This window comes from Candida metapsilosis, assembly GCF_017655625.1.
Source record: "Candida metapsilosis strain BP57 chromosome Unknown scaffold2, whole genome shotgun sequence".
Classification (NCBI taxonomy): Eukaryota; Fungi; Ascomycota; class Pichiomycetes; order Serinales; family Debaryomycetaceae; genus Lodderomyces; species Lodderomyces metapsilosis.
The window spans coordinates 18,636-34,542 of record NW_027138160.1 but is presented as its reverse complement, the minus strand read 5'-3'; the positions used below and the strand labels follow the sequence as shown (position 1 = coordinate 34,542).

Sequence of the window (15,907 nt, the reverse complement as noted above, 5' to 3'; positions counted from 1 at the left end):
TGGTAGCGTTTGCTTCACTAAAAATGGAAAGAAAAAAAAAATTGTTGATAAATTTTTCACAAATCACTTCAGTCAAATCACGACATGGGTAAAGGAGTCTTAAAGTACGGCGGAAAGTCTGGTATTCTTCCTAAAACCAAGGCCATATTTCACCGACCTATCCGTCCTTTGAATGAAATTGAGTTACAAAAGGAGAAAGCTCAGGAAAGCGGATATGCTGAGGGAGTACCAACGCCAAAGATAAATGGGAAACATCTCCCTCGTCAACAACCTCCAAGAAAGTATATAACTGTTGAGGACAGAATTAAACATATCAAGTACCCTCCAATGTCCTTGCGAGAAATGAACGACTTGCCAGCTGAGGAAAGAGATGCCTACAAAAGAGCTTACTATAGAGCTGAGTTTTTAAAAGAGGCATACTTGGAAGAAGAGAAGAGGTTACAGAAAATAGATGAGCTTAAGAAGAGTGTACATGAGAAAGAGTTGGCCAAACAACGTCAATTTGAGGAAGAGCGTAAGGCTGACTCCTCCAAGATTGCATCGTTACCTACTATGCAAAAAATTTTGGAACAGGGCTTGATTAGAAAGAGAACCCCAGAAGAGGAGGAGTTGTTGAAGGAGCAACGGAAATTAAACCGTCGTTCTAAGGAACTACATGAGAAGGAAATGAAGGCTCAAAAATTGCTTGAATTGTACCACTCGGCAGCTAAATTCATCACCACTGAGGAACAATTGGAAGAAGCCATCTACAGAGCATTTGAAGTTGATGCGGGTAAATTTGAAAGTGCCCAAACTAGTATAGAAACCAAGTTACTTTCGAGAAGCGCTGGATATTTGGTAGGTGAAGTCAATGAATTGAAAATTACTGATGCGGTCTTGGGTCAAATCAATGGAAAGCCTGGTTTGGAACAGATTAAGGATGTGTTGAGTGGAACTAGAGAAAAGACGAAAAGAGAAGCTCAATTGAACTTGACTAATGAGATATAGTTTGTAAAAGGTAACTTGTACATAGGAAAATTTATTACTTCGCGGAAAATTTTACGAAAAAAAAACAAGCAATAGAAAGGAATCATCACCAGCAGAACCTCTTCCCAATGGCATATACACCAGATCAAGATAAAAATGAATACCACCGTATATTCACCAAGGTATTCAACAAGCGACTAAAATATGTGCTCAATGTTAATATAATTTTGTCATTCTTGATGACAATTATTTTGGATGTACCATTTCACAGGTTACTATCAACAGGTCTCCTTTTATCAATTGTTCTTAAAATTCCCGTTTACTTTTTAGCTTTGACTTTGATTAGACAAGCTCGGATCAAGTTTTCTACAGTCAATTACTCAAATCAAAAGACGCTAGGATTACAAATTTATCACTCAATATTATCTAGCAAGTTTCTTGAAGTGTCATCATTTCACATATTGTCGGCATTGTTTGTATACGGCGTCTTTATTTTCAACTTGCCCTTCACTTTTGACTATTACTTGGTTTCGAAAGAGTATAGGAAGAATCCTTTGTTGAATGATGAGTGGGTATACTATTGGGTGTGTGCAATATTCATTGGAATATTGTATTCAGCTAATCAGCTCGTGTTTCAAAGAAACAGGCTAGGTTTTGACTATGGGCATAATAGAAATAGTCCACAGAGTACCTTGTTTACTCATTTACCGCAAGCTTTGGGAAATGCATTCGGGTTGACCATTTTATTATCCATTGCCAATCCCGTGATATATTGGGGATTCAAGTCATACTTGTACAAGTCATTGGTTTTGCTCAGGTTGTTTGGCATAGATAATTCGTTACCAGAGAGAAACACATCCGTCACCACCTACCTTAAACTTGCATTGCTTACTTATGTGTTGGTCTTGAATTGGGAGCTTGAGAATCACATTTTCGAAGTGTACGCAACAATTGGATGTCTTGATGGTAAGAAGCCAATATCTTCATATAGCAAAGACCCGTTGAATTGTTTGTTGAAGGGTTTGCGTGATGTGGCACCTAGTCATGAATTAAGCAGGTTGACGGCGTTTCAGGAATTGGCATACATTTCAACCACAAATGACAAAGAAGGGTTGAAGTTGCGATTAGCTATATTCAGTGCCAGATCAAAGAAGGAGAACTTGTGGCCAGCGTTGTACGAAGAATGCTCATTGGTTATTCGAGAAGTCAGCGCGCAAATCAACAAGAGGAGCGCTCGTGATATGAAAGCTTTAAAGAATTGGCAACAGTCGTTGGAGAAGGAGATCAACACTGGGTTCAAGAGTAGAAAAGAGGATAATATTTTTGGAAACTCATTCACTTCATCTTCACTTGACGAGGAGAAGAGTACAGAGGAGAAGCCTGTGAGTGATGGTAAATTTAGCTACTTACGCAATGAGGTCATTACACCTATGTTGAAGCTACTTTCACCATACTTGCCTCATCACCTCTCCAGCTACATCTCATCTCATATAAAATCATTCAAAGCCAATGAAGGAAAGAAAATCGACGCTGCAGCTTCTGACGTCAGACAGCACTTTTTGGAATCAAATTTTGGTATCCTATTTCGTGTTACATTGAAAAGAGATTGCGAGTCAAGAGTGAGAAACCCAGTCAATTTTGGGAATGCAATAATCGCAGTATCCAATTTGGTTCAACGCTCTGTAGTGGAAGATTCATTAAACGTTGTTACAACAGCTGACATAAGCAATACACTCAACTTATTGGAGAAATCGATTCGTGCTTCTACAAACTATAGGGATTACTTGCCTGCGTCTGTGTATACAGATAAACCAAAGTCTCACTTGATCTCAGAGTTGAACAGCCTTGAGTACCATGAGTTCTACAATATTTGCATCCAGTTCAATGGCTTGTTAAATGAGCTCAATTTGAGCTCAAAAGCATATGAGCTTGCGAAATGGGTCATCGACATCGCCATTGCTGAAAAAGAGCAGCATCTGAATAAACGTGTCTACTAGTTTATATGTATATTTTTCACTCCCTTCTACCCCCACTCAAGTTTGAACTACTGTTATTTGCGCTTGATTGGATACCAGGCACAGTGTCTAATAAAACTGGCTTTAGAACTTCTTCATCGAACCTCGTAAACCACCTAGCATGCTCTTCTGCGCTGAGAATGGCTCCTAGCATTCCTCTATCTGGGTTTGTGCTTGTGTTGCCAAATGTTGGTGATGCTAAAGTATCCGATCTAAACTCGTCAATATCGCTGCCAATCAACTCTTCCTCATCATCGCCACCATTGACAATATTGGGGTTGGACTCGTTGTCTAATAAGTTAACCGCCGAGGAATTGTTTGAAGTATTGTCTCTAAACGGAGCTGCTTTTGGTTGTGTTTTCATAAACCTTCTATTTCCGAGTACGTTTTGATGTGATGTGAGATTTGCTTGAAGGGGAAATCTAGGAGCTTCAATGTCAAATTCGTCATCAGAATCTGCTGATTCGTCGATGCAACCAGTTTTGATGCCCAAAATCTCCAACATTGAGGCTGTTGTACCACCAAATAAAATAACAGTTAGTACAACAACAACCAATACAGTTGCAAGCAAGGTCCATTTCGCATCACCACCAAAGCCCATTGCCAAGGCAACGCCAACAGCTCCTCTCAAACCTGCCCAAAATATCATCATTTGGTACGAGTGACTAATCTCATCTGGCACATTCAATGACAAGTTTCCATTCGAGTTCAAGTTTGATATACCGCTATATTTTTCAAGTCTTGCACGGTATAAGAAATTGAGGAATCTTGACAATGGGAACACGGCTGACCATCTAGCGACACATATGGATATGAATGCGATTATAATCAACAATGGTTTAAAGACAAGTTCAACTTCGGTAAATAAAGACAATCCAAGGTAAATGAATATGAAATTTTCAGATAGTTGTGCAAGTAATTGGAAAATGTATTTGGTTGCAATTTGGGTACGTCTTGACATGTTGTAGTAAGCATAATGTTTCAATGTGATACCACAGAATAACAACGATACAATACCTGACATGTGAGCTCCGTTTGAGAAAAAGTAGGACTGGTAGGCAAATAACAAGACCAAACAAGTTTCAATCTGGGGGTACCTCCGTACATGTGAGTGCTTTAAAATCAATGCCACTAGTATTCCAATTGCGATTCCAATAATAGTGGAGATGGTAAATGTCATCAAGAATAAACCAATACCTTCAAAGAAGGATGAGAATTTAACAGGTTGTCCATGGAATTTTTGACAAGTTTCAAACATAACGATGGAGATAGCGTCGTTTAGCAAAGATTCCCCAAAGATGATTGTATACAACTTTGGGTCGACTTTGTATGCATTGAATATGGATAAAATGGTTACTGGATCAGTGGCGGATAATGTAGCACCTACAGCCAATGCGTCAACAAATTCCAACTTGACGCCATCTAACCCAATTGAGGTCCATATATATACAATCACCCCAACAACCATTGCAGACATAAATGTCCCTGGTATGGCAAACGTTAAAATGCTACCGATATTTCTAAAAAAATTGGCCTGATGTAGTTCATATCCACTATTTAGAATGATTGGAGGCAACAAGATATTGAAAAAGTATCCCGGATTGAATTTGACAGCATCTTGTATGTAATGTCCAGGACTTAGTCTAATGATTAATCCCACAATCATACCACAAAAGATTGACAATACTGTTTCATGAATAGCCTTGATTCTTCTCTGTTGTAGAAAATAAGACGACCATAGGGCCAACATCAACAATAATAGTAAAATAAACAATGCCCATGATGAAAAAATTTCATTCTCCACTGGATTGGAGTCCTCTAAAGGGTCGTCCCCAACTGATGGAGTGTCTGGTGAATCATCCAAGTCATCCGATACAGCTCGCTTGACTAATTGTTGTAAAGTGTATAAAGCTAGACTACTCATATGCCATGTGTTTGTCTAGAAGATATGTTGATGTTGATTGAGATCTAGAACCTTTAGTCAATTGATTAAAAAAGATAAAAATTGCGTTGGAATTTTACGTTGTCGTTGTTTTGATTGTTTTTTTTTTTCCGAAGTGAGGGGAACACAAAGGGAAGAAGAATCGAACGATACTGAATCTACAAAGTATTAGAGAGACGATGGGACCTTATTGATGGAGTGACTTTGAAAGCCCATACTTTTATGTAAAAGTGTTGATGTATTGAAGGGGGTGGGGGTTGTCGAGGTAGTGCACGTGAAAATTTCATTCTGCGTCTATAAATATGGGCGCACTCCCTTTTTGAAAAAAACACATTTGATAAAACTTTCTTCTTTAGAGTTAACTACAGTTGTTTGTGACGGTGTAGTGAACATCCAGAATCATAAATTATAGAGATCTTCCGTTTAGAAATGCAGTCGTTACATCCATTTGATTGACCACGACTTCTTCCGGTTCCATATTGTTTTTTTATGATCCTCATATCATTTTTAGTGAATTTTTTTTTGCGCTTTGCATATAGTTTACATTATCCTGGAGCTCGGTGATTGGGTCAGTGGAATTTGGTTCTCCATATCATCTTTTCTCGAACACTATATCCGGTAATGAACTTTACGCTGTCATGGGAACATTAAACGAATTGATGTTTGAGAGAATTTATTACTGGGATATCCATTAATTCTCGTTTTAAAATTGCAAGAATGTGCATCCTTTTCACGAATAGGTTGAAAACTGTTTGTATGAAGATTAAGCAGCCATTGGACCCTGTCTCTGAATAGACGTCCATTTGGTCCGCTACAACAAACCAATATTATCATGCAATTCTGTGTTTTCCACAGATGACTTGAAAATATGTTGCATCCGCAGCTTTTGAACTTGTTTACATGGTGATTGGGACTCTTTGTTCTATTTCATTTCGTGGGGAGTTGCTCAGATGGGGCTGTTGGTTATATGTGTACATCCAACAGATTTGAATGAGAGAAGCTTGTGGATTGCCTTGAATTTAAATAGTATGGAATTTTTTTAGGGCAGTAATTATACCGAGTAATTCTTTTTCTAGAGCTGAATATCGAGATTTGGGTACTGATAAGTTAATTAACTGTTATAATATACGATGTAAATTGTTATGTAAATGAAAGAGATTCTACTGTAAAGCCTGACTTCTCTGTTGCAAATAAGAGAAGCCACAAGCGATAGAATGGAATACAAGTACATTTGGCTTGGTGACTTACTGGTGTGAATGAAATTTGTCTGTCTGATTCTGTGTTTTGTGTGTCTGTCCTTTTAATTTGTGTCTGTTGTCTGTTGTCTGTTTGTGTACCTTTTTTTCTTAAAAATTTCTTTTTTCTTCAACGTGCACCTCGAAATCTCATCCTCTCGAAACAAGAGATCTACAGTAAATCAAAGCATTCAGTCTTAGTCAAACTACGCTATAAACAGATAACGCTTTCTACTAGATGCATAAACAGAATATCTATCTCAACGATGATGTGCAATCTTCAACAGATAGTCTAGCACATTCAAATTATGCACCAACACCGCCTCAATCAAACTCACCAAAGCAAAACACAACAACAACAGCACCATCATCTCCAAAGAGAAAACTTAATCAACATTTAAAACACCACCGAATTAATAACTTTTACTCATCGTCCCAGGTTAATCCCAACTATTCCTCGACAAATTTGTCCAAGATTCAACACCATAATCAGCATGGATCGCCGACGTTTTATTCCCATTTCAATGATTCAGTTACCTCTGTTGGATCTGGACAGTACCAGTTGGGCACGCCGCCGCTATTGGGCTCCCATAGCTCATCTTATACTTCAATCAAGAGTATGTTGCCAATGACCCCGCCAGCCTCGGAAACAACATCACCTGAACCTAAATATTTTGATTTGAAACCACGTCTGGTTGATGGAAGGAGTATGGGTCTGGTGTTGGCCAAGGTAAAAGCATTGATACCACCAATCAACTATACCATCTGTTCATTATGTTTTATTTGGTATTTTTTCTCCATCATTTCCTCCAACTCAATAAAGATGATTTTAACAAAGTACAAATACCCAGTTACTGTAACTCAATTACAATTTCTCATGAATGCGGGTTCGAGTTTGGGTTTATTATTTATTTCCAACCACTACACTAATGAAAGAATTATTCCATCCAGCATACTCCCGCCAAATAAATCAATCAGACAATTTGTCATACCGTCAAAATTTATTCTTTCTACAACTGTGCCAATGGGATGTTTTCAATTTGTCGGTCACTTGACAAGTCACAAGGCAACTTCTGATATACCGGTTTCACTTGTGCATACTATCAAAGCGTTGAGTCCCTTGGTGACTGTACTAGTGTACCGCTTCTTTTTCAACAAACGTTATAGGTTGAGAACTTATTTAACTTTGATCCCACTTAGTGTTGGGATTATGATGACTTGTTACAAGAAGAAAAAGTCTATTCCACCCACTGCAGGCCAAGTTGTTCCCCCCGTTAACAATAGCTACCTGACTGGGCTTATTTTTGCATTTATCTCCATGTTGATCTTTGTTAGTCAAAATATGTTTGCAAAGAGTAAACTAACACCAAATACGGTAACACCACAAGAATCAAAATCAATTCCAATCTCAAAGACGGGACCCAAGAAGTTGGATAATTTGACAATTATTTTTTACTGCTCAATAGTTGGTTTCCTATTCACATGTCCTATCTACATCACTTCAGAATTTTTCAACAACACATTCTCCTTAGCGCAATTGGATTCTACAATATTATTCTTGGTGGTTATAAACGGGCTAGGCCATTTTATTCAAAGCGTTATTGCATTTCAAATTTTAGGACTCTTATCACCAATTGATTACTCAATTGCAAACATTTTGAAAAGAATATTTATTATACTAATGTCGTTTCTATGGGAAGCTAAAAATTTTACTCCTTTACAAACTGCAGGATTATTTACCACCTTGGTTGGATTGTATAGTTACGATAGATGGGGAACTCAACGTTAATGTCCTGTTCCTTCAGTGTTTAACAATTTTTTGAAAATATCACCAAACGCAACCATAAACACAGTCTGCCATACTCCTAATCCAATTCTTGGTGTAACACCTCTATATAATCCCTTGACTCCATTGTTTTGGTAAATGTATTTAGCAGCAGTCCAAACACTCAAATTCTTTGGTCTGTTTGGATCATTGGTTTTACTTTGCATTTCAACTCTAATAACTTCAATTGGTTGATTCCAAGCACTCAAACCACCACCAATAACAGAACTGGCAATTTTCTCCACATTGGACAATTTTTGATTTTCACCTTTTCCAGTCAATTTTCTAATTCCATCTTCAGCCAATCTAGAGAGACCAAAACGGGAACCCCAATTGGTCATTTGACGAATGGCAACTGCATTGACACCCTTGTTGATACCCCTGATACCTTCTCTTTTGTAAATATCTTTAAACACTTGGAAACTAGTTTGTTGTGGTACACCACTAACGGCAGCTTGTTTAGCTCTAGTAATCTCAACAGTCTTCATACAAGTACAGAACCCCATGGTTAAGTACGCCTGAGCCAAACCACCAGTAATACCACCACCCATTCCACTAACAAATGAACTGAATCCCAAAGTCTTGAATCGGTATTCAGCCTCAGCAGAAACAAACAACAAGACAGCACCTTTAGTACTGGCCTCAATCCAAGCCCACGGAATCAACCCTTGGTAGAATCCCAAGACACCACCACGACTCCAAACAAGTTTGGCAGCTTGGGCCATGGTCAATGATCTATTGGCGGCCATGGTGGTTTTAATAACTTCCAAAGGTTGTCCCAAGGTGGTGGCCTCAGACATGTTCAACCCAGCACCTAAAAGGATATTGGAGAAACTAATTGGCTTCTTTTCAATCTTGTTAGTTGACGACATGGAGAACTCAAGCGTTGATGAAAGAAGAAGAAAAGGTGAATTCTTTTGCGACGAAATTGGTGGGGAAGGAAAAAAAAAAAATAAAAAAAAATTTCTTTGGGAGATCGCGGTGTCGGGGAAGAGCGAAGGTGAGCTTTAGTTGTGAGAAATTTAAAGTGTACAAGTATGGAGGGAGATACCCGAGACAGCTGCTTAGGGACAATTGAGACCGTAGAGCCTGAGAGAGGCATCTCATCGCTGTGACTCCTCTTGCATGAATTAAAAAAATTTTTAGACGTAACCGCACTGTGATTTTTTTGCTTCAACGGTCCTCCGGGAATACTCGGAACCGAATTGGATGCAAACTGAAAGCAGAGTGTCTGGAAAGTGTTACTCCTTGAGTGAGATAGTAGAGCATGACTGTTATGCTGTAGGGCCATTGCACTTCAATTGGAAGGGCTATCTCTTGAAACAATTGTGTGGTTGTAAATGGGGCCAGAAAGAAGCAGCTTACGAAAGGCTGTGAATTGACTTATTGTCAAACGAGGATCCCTATGCATATACTCCTTTTGCAGGTTGTTGTTAAATTTTTCAATGTCGCAAACTTCTATGTCGCAAACTTCTATGTCGCAAACTTCTATGTCGCAAACTTCTATGTCGCGAATTTCTATGTCGTGTTTTTCTTCTTTTTTGATCATCCAGCGCAACAAAATCCCAAGAACAAACTTCTTAAACTTTCCTCTTCTTCCAGCATACCAAAAAGAATTTACACACATAATGGGTATCAAAAAGATGTTTATGAAAAAAGATCCTACGGAGGATGAGCTCCGTGAGGATTTGAGTAAAGCTGGTATAACAACAAAATCGGGGAATACAAGAGAGGAAAAGTTTGGTGCATTTAGAAACTACGCCCAAGAAAGAGCCAAAATGAGACCTGCTATGGCACCGAATCCTTATGCAAAGTTGAACAATAACGATCCTCCTCAAAATCCATACGCCAATAATGGAAATAGTGGATCCAGTCCATCCGCCGCAGCAGCAGCAGCAAGTGGTGGTGCAGGACGTTCATCGTCACCATACCTGACTCAAGCACGCGGTGGCGCAGACTCTAATCCATATGGAAGCTCAACACGTTATGGACAATCACAAACAGACCCATATGCAGCACCAACCAGACGGCAAGCTCCACAAGCAGACCCATATGCAGCACCAACCAGACGGCAAGCTCCACAAGCTGCAGGAAGAGATCCGTACAGTCGACCCACTACAAGACAGTCTGTAGGTGGAGCTTCGCAGCGAGGTCAACCAATGGGAGAAGAAGCTTCATCAAGAGTGAGTAGAGTATCCACTAGACAATCAACTGCCGACACTGAGTCACTCGACTTGAATGCCATCTCATCACACCAAATGTTTCAAAATAATAAACCTATTAAAAAGCAAGCCTTTGATTCGGAAGACTTGGATTTGAATGAGGAGTTTAACGAGGATGAGAATTTGGATTTGAACTTGGATATTCCTGAGGAGGAGCAAGTGAATTCAGAGGATGAGGAAGTTGAAGCTATTAAGCAAGATATTAGATTTGTAAAGCAAGAATCGGTTCAGTCGACTAGAAATACGCTTCGAATGGCTCAAGAGGCTGATGCATCAGGTACAAATACTTTGGGAATGTTGGGGTCACAATCGGAAAGATTGTACAATGCAGAGCAGAATTTATTATTGGCTGGTACTCAAACGCAAATTGCCGATGAAAAGGTCAAAGAGTTGAGACGGTTGAATCGTTCTATTTTTATTCCAGCTTATGGCAACCCATTCAACAAAAAGTCTAGGTTGCGTCAACAAGAAGAAAATATCAAGAATCAAAAGATGCAAGAAAAGTATCTTCGTGAAACCAATCGTCAAAATATGTATGAAAGTGAGCAGAGATTGAAGCAAGGTATTATGAATAATGCTACTGATAATGAGGTTCATCAAAAATATCAAAATGAAAAGTACCTACAACAAGCACAAAGATATCAATTTGAGAATGATTCTGAAGATGATGAAGTTGAAAAGGAAATTGCTGGCAATTTGGATCAAATTGGGTCATATGCAAAGAAATTGCATGGTATTGCAAATACAATGGGTAAGGAAGTTGATAGTCAAAATGTTAGATTGAGGAAGATTGAAGAGGATGCTGATAAGTTGGATATCAATGTTCATATGAACAGTACTAGATTAAGTAATATTAGATAGAGCTATTTCATGTCGTGTTTTAATTTTACGACAATGGTTTTATAAAGATAGGAGAGCGGCTAATATTTGTCTTTGAATTTCTTTTTTTTTTTTTGTTTTGTTGTTGTTTCTTTGTTGCCTCAATTTGGAATGCGTTTATATGTAGGAGCTAGTTTGAAAAGTGGCGTTAGGACTACTGCAAACCTAGTCAACCGGGTGTAACTAGAGTGAGCCATGTTATTCCAAAGTTGACGATTATTGGTTGTGCTATTTGTCCACTATCGCACCTTCAAGGCAACGGTGCAACCGCCCGGAAATGTCTCAAAAGCTGAATATGCACGATTGATTAAAGAGTCTTCGTGCATAGCCTGTGATAAAATCGCAATGAGAGACCAAAACGGGAAAAAGAAAGTCAAAATTCAGGAACTTTTTGTTGGGCTAAAACGTATGATTCTAAAGACTCTTTTTCTTTCTTTTTTTTTGAAATGCCGAGGAACTAAACTATAAAATCCAGCGCGTATGCTTCTAAAATGAACTGTTTTCCTCTGCAAGGACTACACGACTCTACGTTTCAGTTGCTCCTCCACGTTTCAGCTTGATGAAGAGCAATTTACTCAAAAGAAGGGCAAGGGCGGAATGCACCCTCTCTTATTGTTCTTCCATTGTCCCATGCAAATTTCTTTTTTTACTCTTTCATTATTTTTCTTGTCGTTTAGATTATTGAATTGGTCTTTGTGAATACTTGTGTACATGCACGCTTAATGTGTAACGCTTAAATCCTAACTGATGAGTTTCATTTTGGTTTTACTCAATTGGTCTTTGTGGTTTTAAAAGATTTCATTAATTTTTTTTTTTTTTTTTTTGCCGTTTTCATCCAAAATCAGAACACAAATATGTATTTATCTGCCCATTGTATAAATACTCCTTTCTCTTCTCCTTTGTATAATATCCCTGAGATTTCACTACAGTTCATTCCATCACCACACCTTCTTTAACAGTTTATCTTCCCTTTGGTTTCTTTTTGTTTTGCTTTTTTTTTTTCTGATTTTGCAGTAAAAAAAATATATATTAAACCACGTTGTTCATCGAAAAATTTTTCTTTTTTTGACTTTCCATCTCCAGAAAAAAAGAGCTTTCATAGATTTCCCTTATAGACATATAGAGAGCTAGTTGTTTATTCAAGTCATGTCTTCAGCTACTACTTCATACTCGTCCGGTTTCAAAAACGACGCTTCAACGACAAAGGTTGAGAAAAAGGGCAATTTCGCTAGTTTTAAAACTACCCCAGATGGTTACAAGACCAACTTGACTGCAATTGATACCTATGGTAACACTTTTCAAGTCCCAGATTACTCCATCAAGGATATTTTGTCAGCTATCCCATCTCACTGTTATGAACGTAGATTATTGGAATCATTCTACTACGTGTTTAGAGATATTACAATCATGGTTACTTTGGGATACATTGCCAACAACTACATTCACTTAATTCCAAGCCAATTCCTTAGATTTGCCGCTTGGGCAGGATACGTTTGGTGTCAAGGTTTAATGGGAACTGGTATTTGGGTTCTTGCTCATGAATGTGGACATCAAGCTTTTAGTGATTACGGATGGGTTAACGACTTGACTGGTTGGGTCTTGCACTCATACTTGTTGGTTCCTTACTTTTCATGGAAGTTTAGTCACAGTAAGCACCACAAGGCTACTGGTCATTTGACTAGAGATATGGTTTTCATTCCAAAGACAAAGGATCAATTTTTGAAAAGTCGTGGAGTTGAAGATTTGGATGATTTGTTGGGAGACTCGCCAATGTTTTCTTTATTCCAAATGGTTATTCAACAAGTTTTTGGATGGGTTGCTTATCTTTTTGCCAATGTTAGTGGACCAGAATTCCCAGGTGCTTCATGGATGCAAGTCAACCATTTCAATCCAAACTCTTTGATTTTTGACAAAAAGGACTACTACTATATCTTGTTATCCGATGTTGGTATTTTGATTCAATGCACTGTTCTTTACACTTGGTATAAGAACTTTGGTGGTTTCAACTTTTTGGTCAACTACTTTCTTCCATATCTTTTTGTTAACCACTGGTTGGTTTTTATCACCTACTTGCAACATTCAGACCCACAAATGCCCCATTATGAAGCTCACCAATGGACTTTTGCTCGTGGAGCTGCTGCTACTATTGATCGTGAATTTGGTTTTGTTGGTAAGCACATTTTCCATGACATTATTGAAACTCATGTTTTGCACCATTACGTTTCCAGAATTCCATTCTACAATGCTAGAGAAGCTAGTGAGGCTATCAAGAAGGTTATGGGTATTCACTACCAATACTCTAATGAAAACATGTGGAAGAGTTTATGGAAATCGGCTAGATGGTGTCAATACGTTGATGGTAAAGATGGGGTCTTGATGTACAGGAATGTCAACGGCTTCGGAGTCGATCCAAAGAAGGAGAAATAGATAATTTATATTAATAACCAAGTTCTGGTATTTGCTCTATACTTGATGTAATCAGCACCGAAAAACTTTACAAGGTAATCCTCTTCGTATGCGATTCTGTCTCGAAAGAAGCGCCAGAGAATCACTGCGCCGACAGCTAGTACAACGATATTTCCTAGAAGCAACTCAAGTCCGATAAACCAAATGAAAAATCCAAAGTAACTAGGGTGACGAATGTATTTGTACACCCCATTTGTGACAAGAGTGTGTGTCTTCTTTCCTGACTTTTGAATATAATGGTTGAATGATTCCTGAGCAGTACGCATACTCAATGTCCTGATCAACTGGCCAAGAATAGCCAATAACAACCCCAATGGTTGAAGATGTGAGTCAAATGGGCTGACAAAGTGTTCTATGATTGAAATAACTGTAATCAAATGAAACTCTTTATCCTCTAATATAAACGAATCGTCATCAGTTTGGCTGTTGTTGTATAAATAGGTGATGCTAAACTCAAGGCTATGGAAAATGCAAAGGAATTGAAGGTAAAGACATAGTGGTGTGATTGTCGGGTATGTGAGCTCTCCAATCAAAGCAGCTGTAAACACGCCACCTAATGCAAACGACTTTGCAGCAATCTTCACCAAGTCATTCTTAGCAGGGTCATACCTAGCATACGGTGATTCCTCTAGCATCTCTTCAAGGGTCCTCTTCATGAAGAAAAAAAAAAAAATTATTTGCTCTGTATCACTAAATGCACTACTCACCTTCCAAAGTATGTTTAACTGAAGTGTTTTTCGTTTGTTTCACACTTGGTGCGTTGTTTGTTGTTGACTTGTGGGCTCTTTTCCACTCCAATTATGGCTCCTTAGTGATGTTGTTTATAACCTTGAAGGTTTATTTTGTCACTGAATTTTTTAATTCCGCTTCTTATCAACCACGTTCGGTCACATCAAAATCATTCCTAATTTACGGTGTCAAGGGGAATCACGAGTTTTGGTGGATGCAAGCGTTGACCATTGTGGAGGTGTTGTTTAATCCATGGGGAGGGTATAGAATAGTTGCAGCAATTGGTGCTGTTATTGTCTTTGGTGGATTGTATATACGCCATTTGGCAATGAAAGAGTGCAGTGATTCATTCAACCACTACATTGCAACTGTTAGGAAGCCACATCACAAGTTGGTCACATCAGGGGTTTACTCAATTCTGCGACATCCTAGCTATTTAGGGTTCTGGTTATTTGCAGTTGGAACTCAATTGATGTTGAACAATTTCATCAATCTAGTGTTGGACGTTGCCATCCTTTACTACTTCTTTTCAAAGCGTATTGCTTATGAAGAATGGATGTTGATCAACAAGTTCTACGGTCAAGAGTACATTGAGTATCGAAAACGAGTAGGGGTATATATTCCTATAATCTTATAAGTTACAAGCTCTTGTTCATAAACTTTCTCTTTGTAAATGCCAACCAAAACTTGCTAGGTACATCACCTCCATTGTAAATCCTATTCAATAACCTTTCAGCCAACTCTTGTCTAAACTGAGTCAAGTAACCTCTCAATAAATCCGCATCTGCTCTTGTCTTTGGAGGCAAGTACAATGAATTCAATGGGAAAGATATATCTCCTGGTAAGGCAAAATTGTCAAGACTCAAGTTGCTCAACACTCTGGTTGCTTCACGGTGTGGCATTGTTTTGTTGAGTTTTCCCAAGCAATCACTAACAAATAAAATACCATATATCAACAATCTATCAGCATTGCCTTTGATTTCAAAGTTTTTAAAGAAGGAATTGGCTCGGAATAAGTCTAATGTCTCCTCCACTATGTCATAATCTTGATCAGTTTCGAAAGCAGGGCCACGGAACTTGGTTCTGAATGGGAGTAATGATAGATTGCCAACGGTTCTGGCATCTTGTGTTTCGCCGAGGAATGTGGAGTGGTATGCTGGCATGACCTTGATTGAAGTAGGAGCTAATAGTCAACGAAATTTCCGATTGGCTTTTCTGCACGACAAAAAATTGGGTAGCGTTTGTGGCCGACAACACCAACGGGAGAAGCAAGGGAATTGATATGCAAGAGGTGGTCTTAGAAATGACGGGGGCTGATGCGGATCATGGGTTATGGGCTCTGGCTCAAGGGAGTTCGTTTTCATTACACCACGCCGTCTGTACACCACCTCCTTGTTACTACGTCTCCACTCTCACAGTCAACTACGCCTCCACGCTCACAGTCAAGTACGCCTCCTCCATTGTATCCCCTTTACGATAGCGCCGTTTCAATTATGACCCTTTTAACTGCTCTAGTGTGTATTGTTCCAATGGTCAGGTTTTTTTGATGTTGCTCTATGTTTTTGCACTCAATTATCCCAATTAGTAGAAAAAGTAAACAAACGTAATAAATGTATAATCGGCTAAAA

The 15,907-nt window shown here is 38.7% G+C and overlaps 10 protein-coding genes across 10 annotated transcripts; 6 read left to right on the top strand and 4 right to left on the bottom strand. All coding sequences in view use genetic code 12, as the record gives it.

Annotated features, from left to right (window-relative positions):
- Nucleotides 1-84: 84 nt before the first annotated feature.
- On the top strand, nucleotides 85-987 carry I9W82_001521 (mitochondrial 37S ribosomal protein PET123; the record flags this gene model as incomplete). The annotated part of the gene is made up of 1 exon (XM_067690276.1): nucleotides 85-987. The coding sequence occupies one exon, from the start codon at nucleotides 85-87 to the stop codon at nucleotides 985-987; it is 903 nt and encodes a 300-aa protein (XP_067548757.1).
- A 107-nt stretch (nucleotides 988-1,094) lies between these two features.
- I9W82_001520 (uncharacterized protein) lies at nucleotides 1,095-2,963 on the top strand (the record flags this gene model as incomplete). The annotated part of the gene is made up of 1 exon (XM_067690275.1): nucleotides 1,095-2,963. One exon carries the CDS (start codon nucleotides 1,095-1,097, stop codon nucleotides 2,961-2,963), a length of 1,869 nt encoding a protein of 622 aa, XP_067548756.1.
- Nucleotides 2,964-2,979: 16 nt separating this feature from the next.
- On the bottom strand, nucleotides 2,980-4,905 carry NHX1 (bifunctional K:H/Na:H antiporter; the record flags this gene model as incomplete). The annotated part of the gene is made up of 1 exon (XM_067690273.1): nucleotides 2,980-4,905. The coding sequence occupies one exon, from the start codon at nucleotides 4,903-4,905 to the stop codon at nucleotides 2,980-2,982; it is 1,926 nt and encodes a 641-aa protein (XP_067548755.1).
- A 1,491-nt stretch (nucleotides 4,906-6,396) lies between these two features.
- Nucleotides 6,397-7,600, top strand: SLY41 (Sly41p; the record flags this gene model as incomplete). Its single annotated transcript, XM_067690272.1, has 2 exons — nucleotides 6,397-7,281; nucleotides 7,547-7,600. The coding sequence occupies 2 exons, from the start codon at nucleotides 6,397-6,399 to the stop codon at nucleotides 7,598-7,600; spliced, it is 939 nt and encodes a 312-aa protein (XP_067548754.1).
- Nucleotides 7,601-7,943: 343 nt separating this feature from the next.
- On the bottom strand, nucleotides 7,944-8,855 carry YHM2 (Yhm2p; the record flags this gene model as incomplete). The annotated part of the gene is made up of 1 exon (XM_067690271.1): nucleotides 7,944-8,855. One exon carries the CDS (start codon nucleotides 8,853-8,855, stop codon nucleotides 7,944-7,946), a length of 912 nt encoding a protein of 303 aa, XP_067548753.1.
- Nucleotides 8,856-9,611: 756 nt separating this feature from the next.
- Nucleotides 9,612-11,066, top strand: SEC9 (Sec9p; the record flags this gene model as incomplete). Its single annotated transcript, XM_067690270.1, has 1 exon — nucleotides 9,612-11,066. One exon carries the CDS (start codon nucleotides 9,612-9,614, stop codon nucleotides 11,064-11,066), a length of 1,455 nt encoding a protein of 484 aa, XP_067548752.1.
- Nucleotides 11,067-12,230: 1,164 nt separating this feature from the next.
- On the top strand, nucleotides 12,231-13,511 carry FAD2 (Fad2p; the record flags this gene model as incomplete). The annotated part of the gene is made up of 1 exon (XM_067690269.1): nucleotides 12,231-13,511. One exon carries the CDS (start codon nucleotides 12,231-12,233, stop codon nucleotides 13,509-13,511), a length of 1,281 nt encoding a protein of 426 aa, XP_067548751.1.
- Nucleotides 13,512-13,516: 5 nt separating this feature from the next.
- On the bottom strand, nucleotides 13,517-14,185 carry I9W82_001514 (protein-S-isoprenylcysteine carboxyl O-methyltransferase; the record flags this gene model as incomplete). Its single annotated transcript, XM_067690268.1, has 1 exon — nucleotides 13,517-14,185. The coding sequence occupies one exon, from the start codon at nucleotides 14,183-14,185 to the stop codon at nucleotides 13,517-13,519; it is 669 nt and encodes a 222-aa protein (XP_067548750.1).
- Nucleotides 14,186-14,244: 59 nt separating this feature from the next.
- Nucleotides 14,245-14,916, top strand: I9W82_001513 (uncharacterized protein; the record flags this gene model as incomplete). Its single annotated transcript, XM_067690267.1, has 1 exon — nucleotides 14,245-14,916. One exon carries the CDS (start codon nucleotides 14,245-14,247, stop codon nucleotides 14,914-14,916), a length of 672 nt encoding a protein of 223 aa, XP_067548749.1.
- A 1-nt stretch (nucleotide 14,917) lies between these two features.
- ARC18 (Arc18p) lies at nucleotides 14,918-15,442 on the bottom strand (the record flags this gene model as incomplete). Its single annotated transcript, XM_067690266.1, has 1 exon — nucleotides 14,918-15,442. One exon carries the CDS (start codon nucleotides 15,440-15,442, stop codon nucleotides 14,918-14,920), a length of 525 nt encoding a protein of 174 aa, XP_067548748.1.
- Nucleotides 15,443-15,907: the final 465 nt, after the last annotated feature.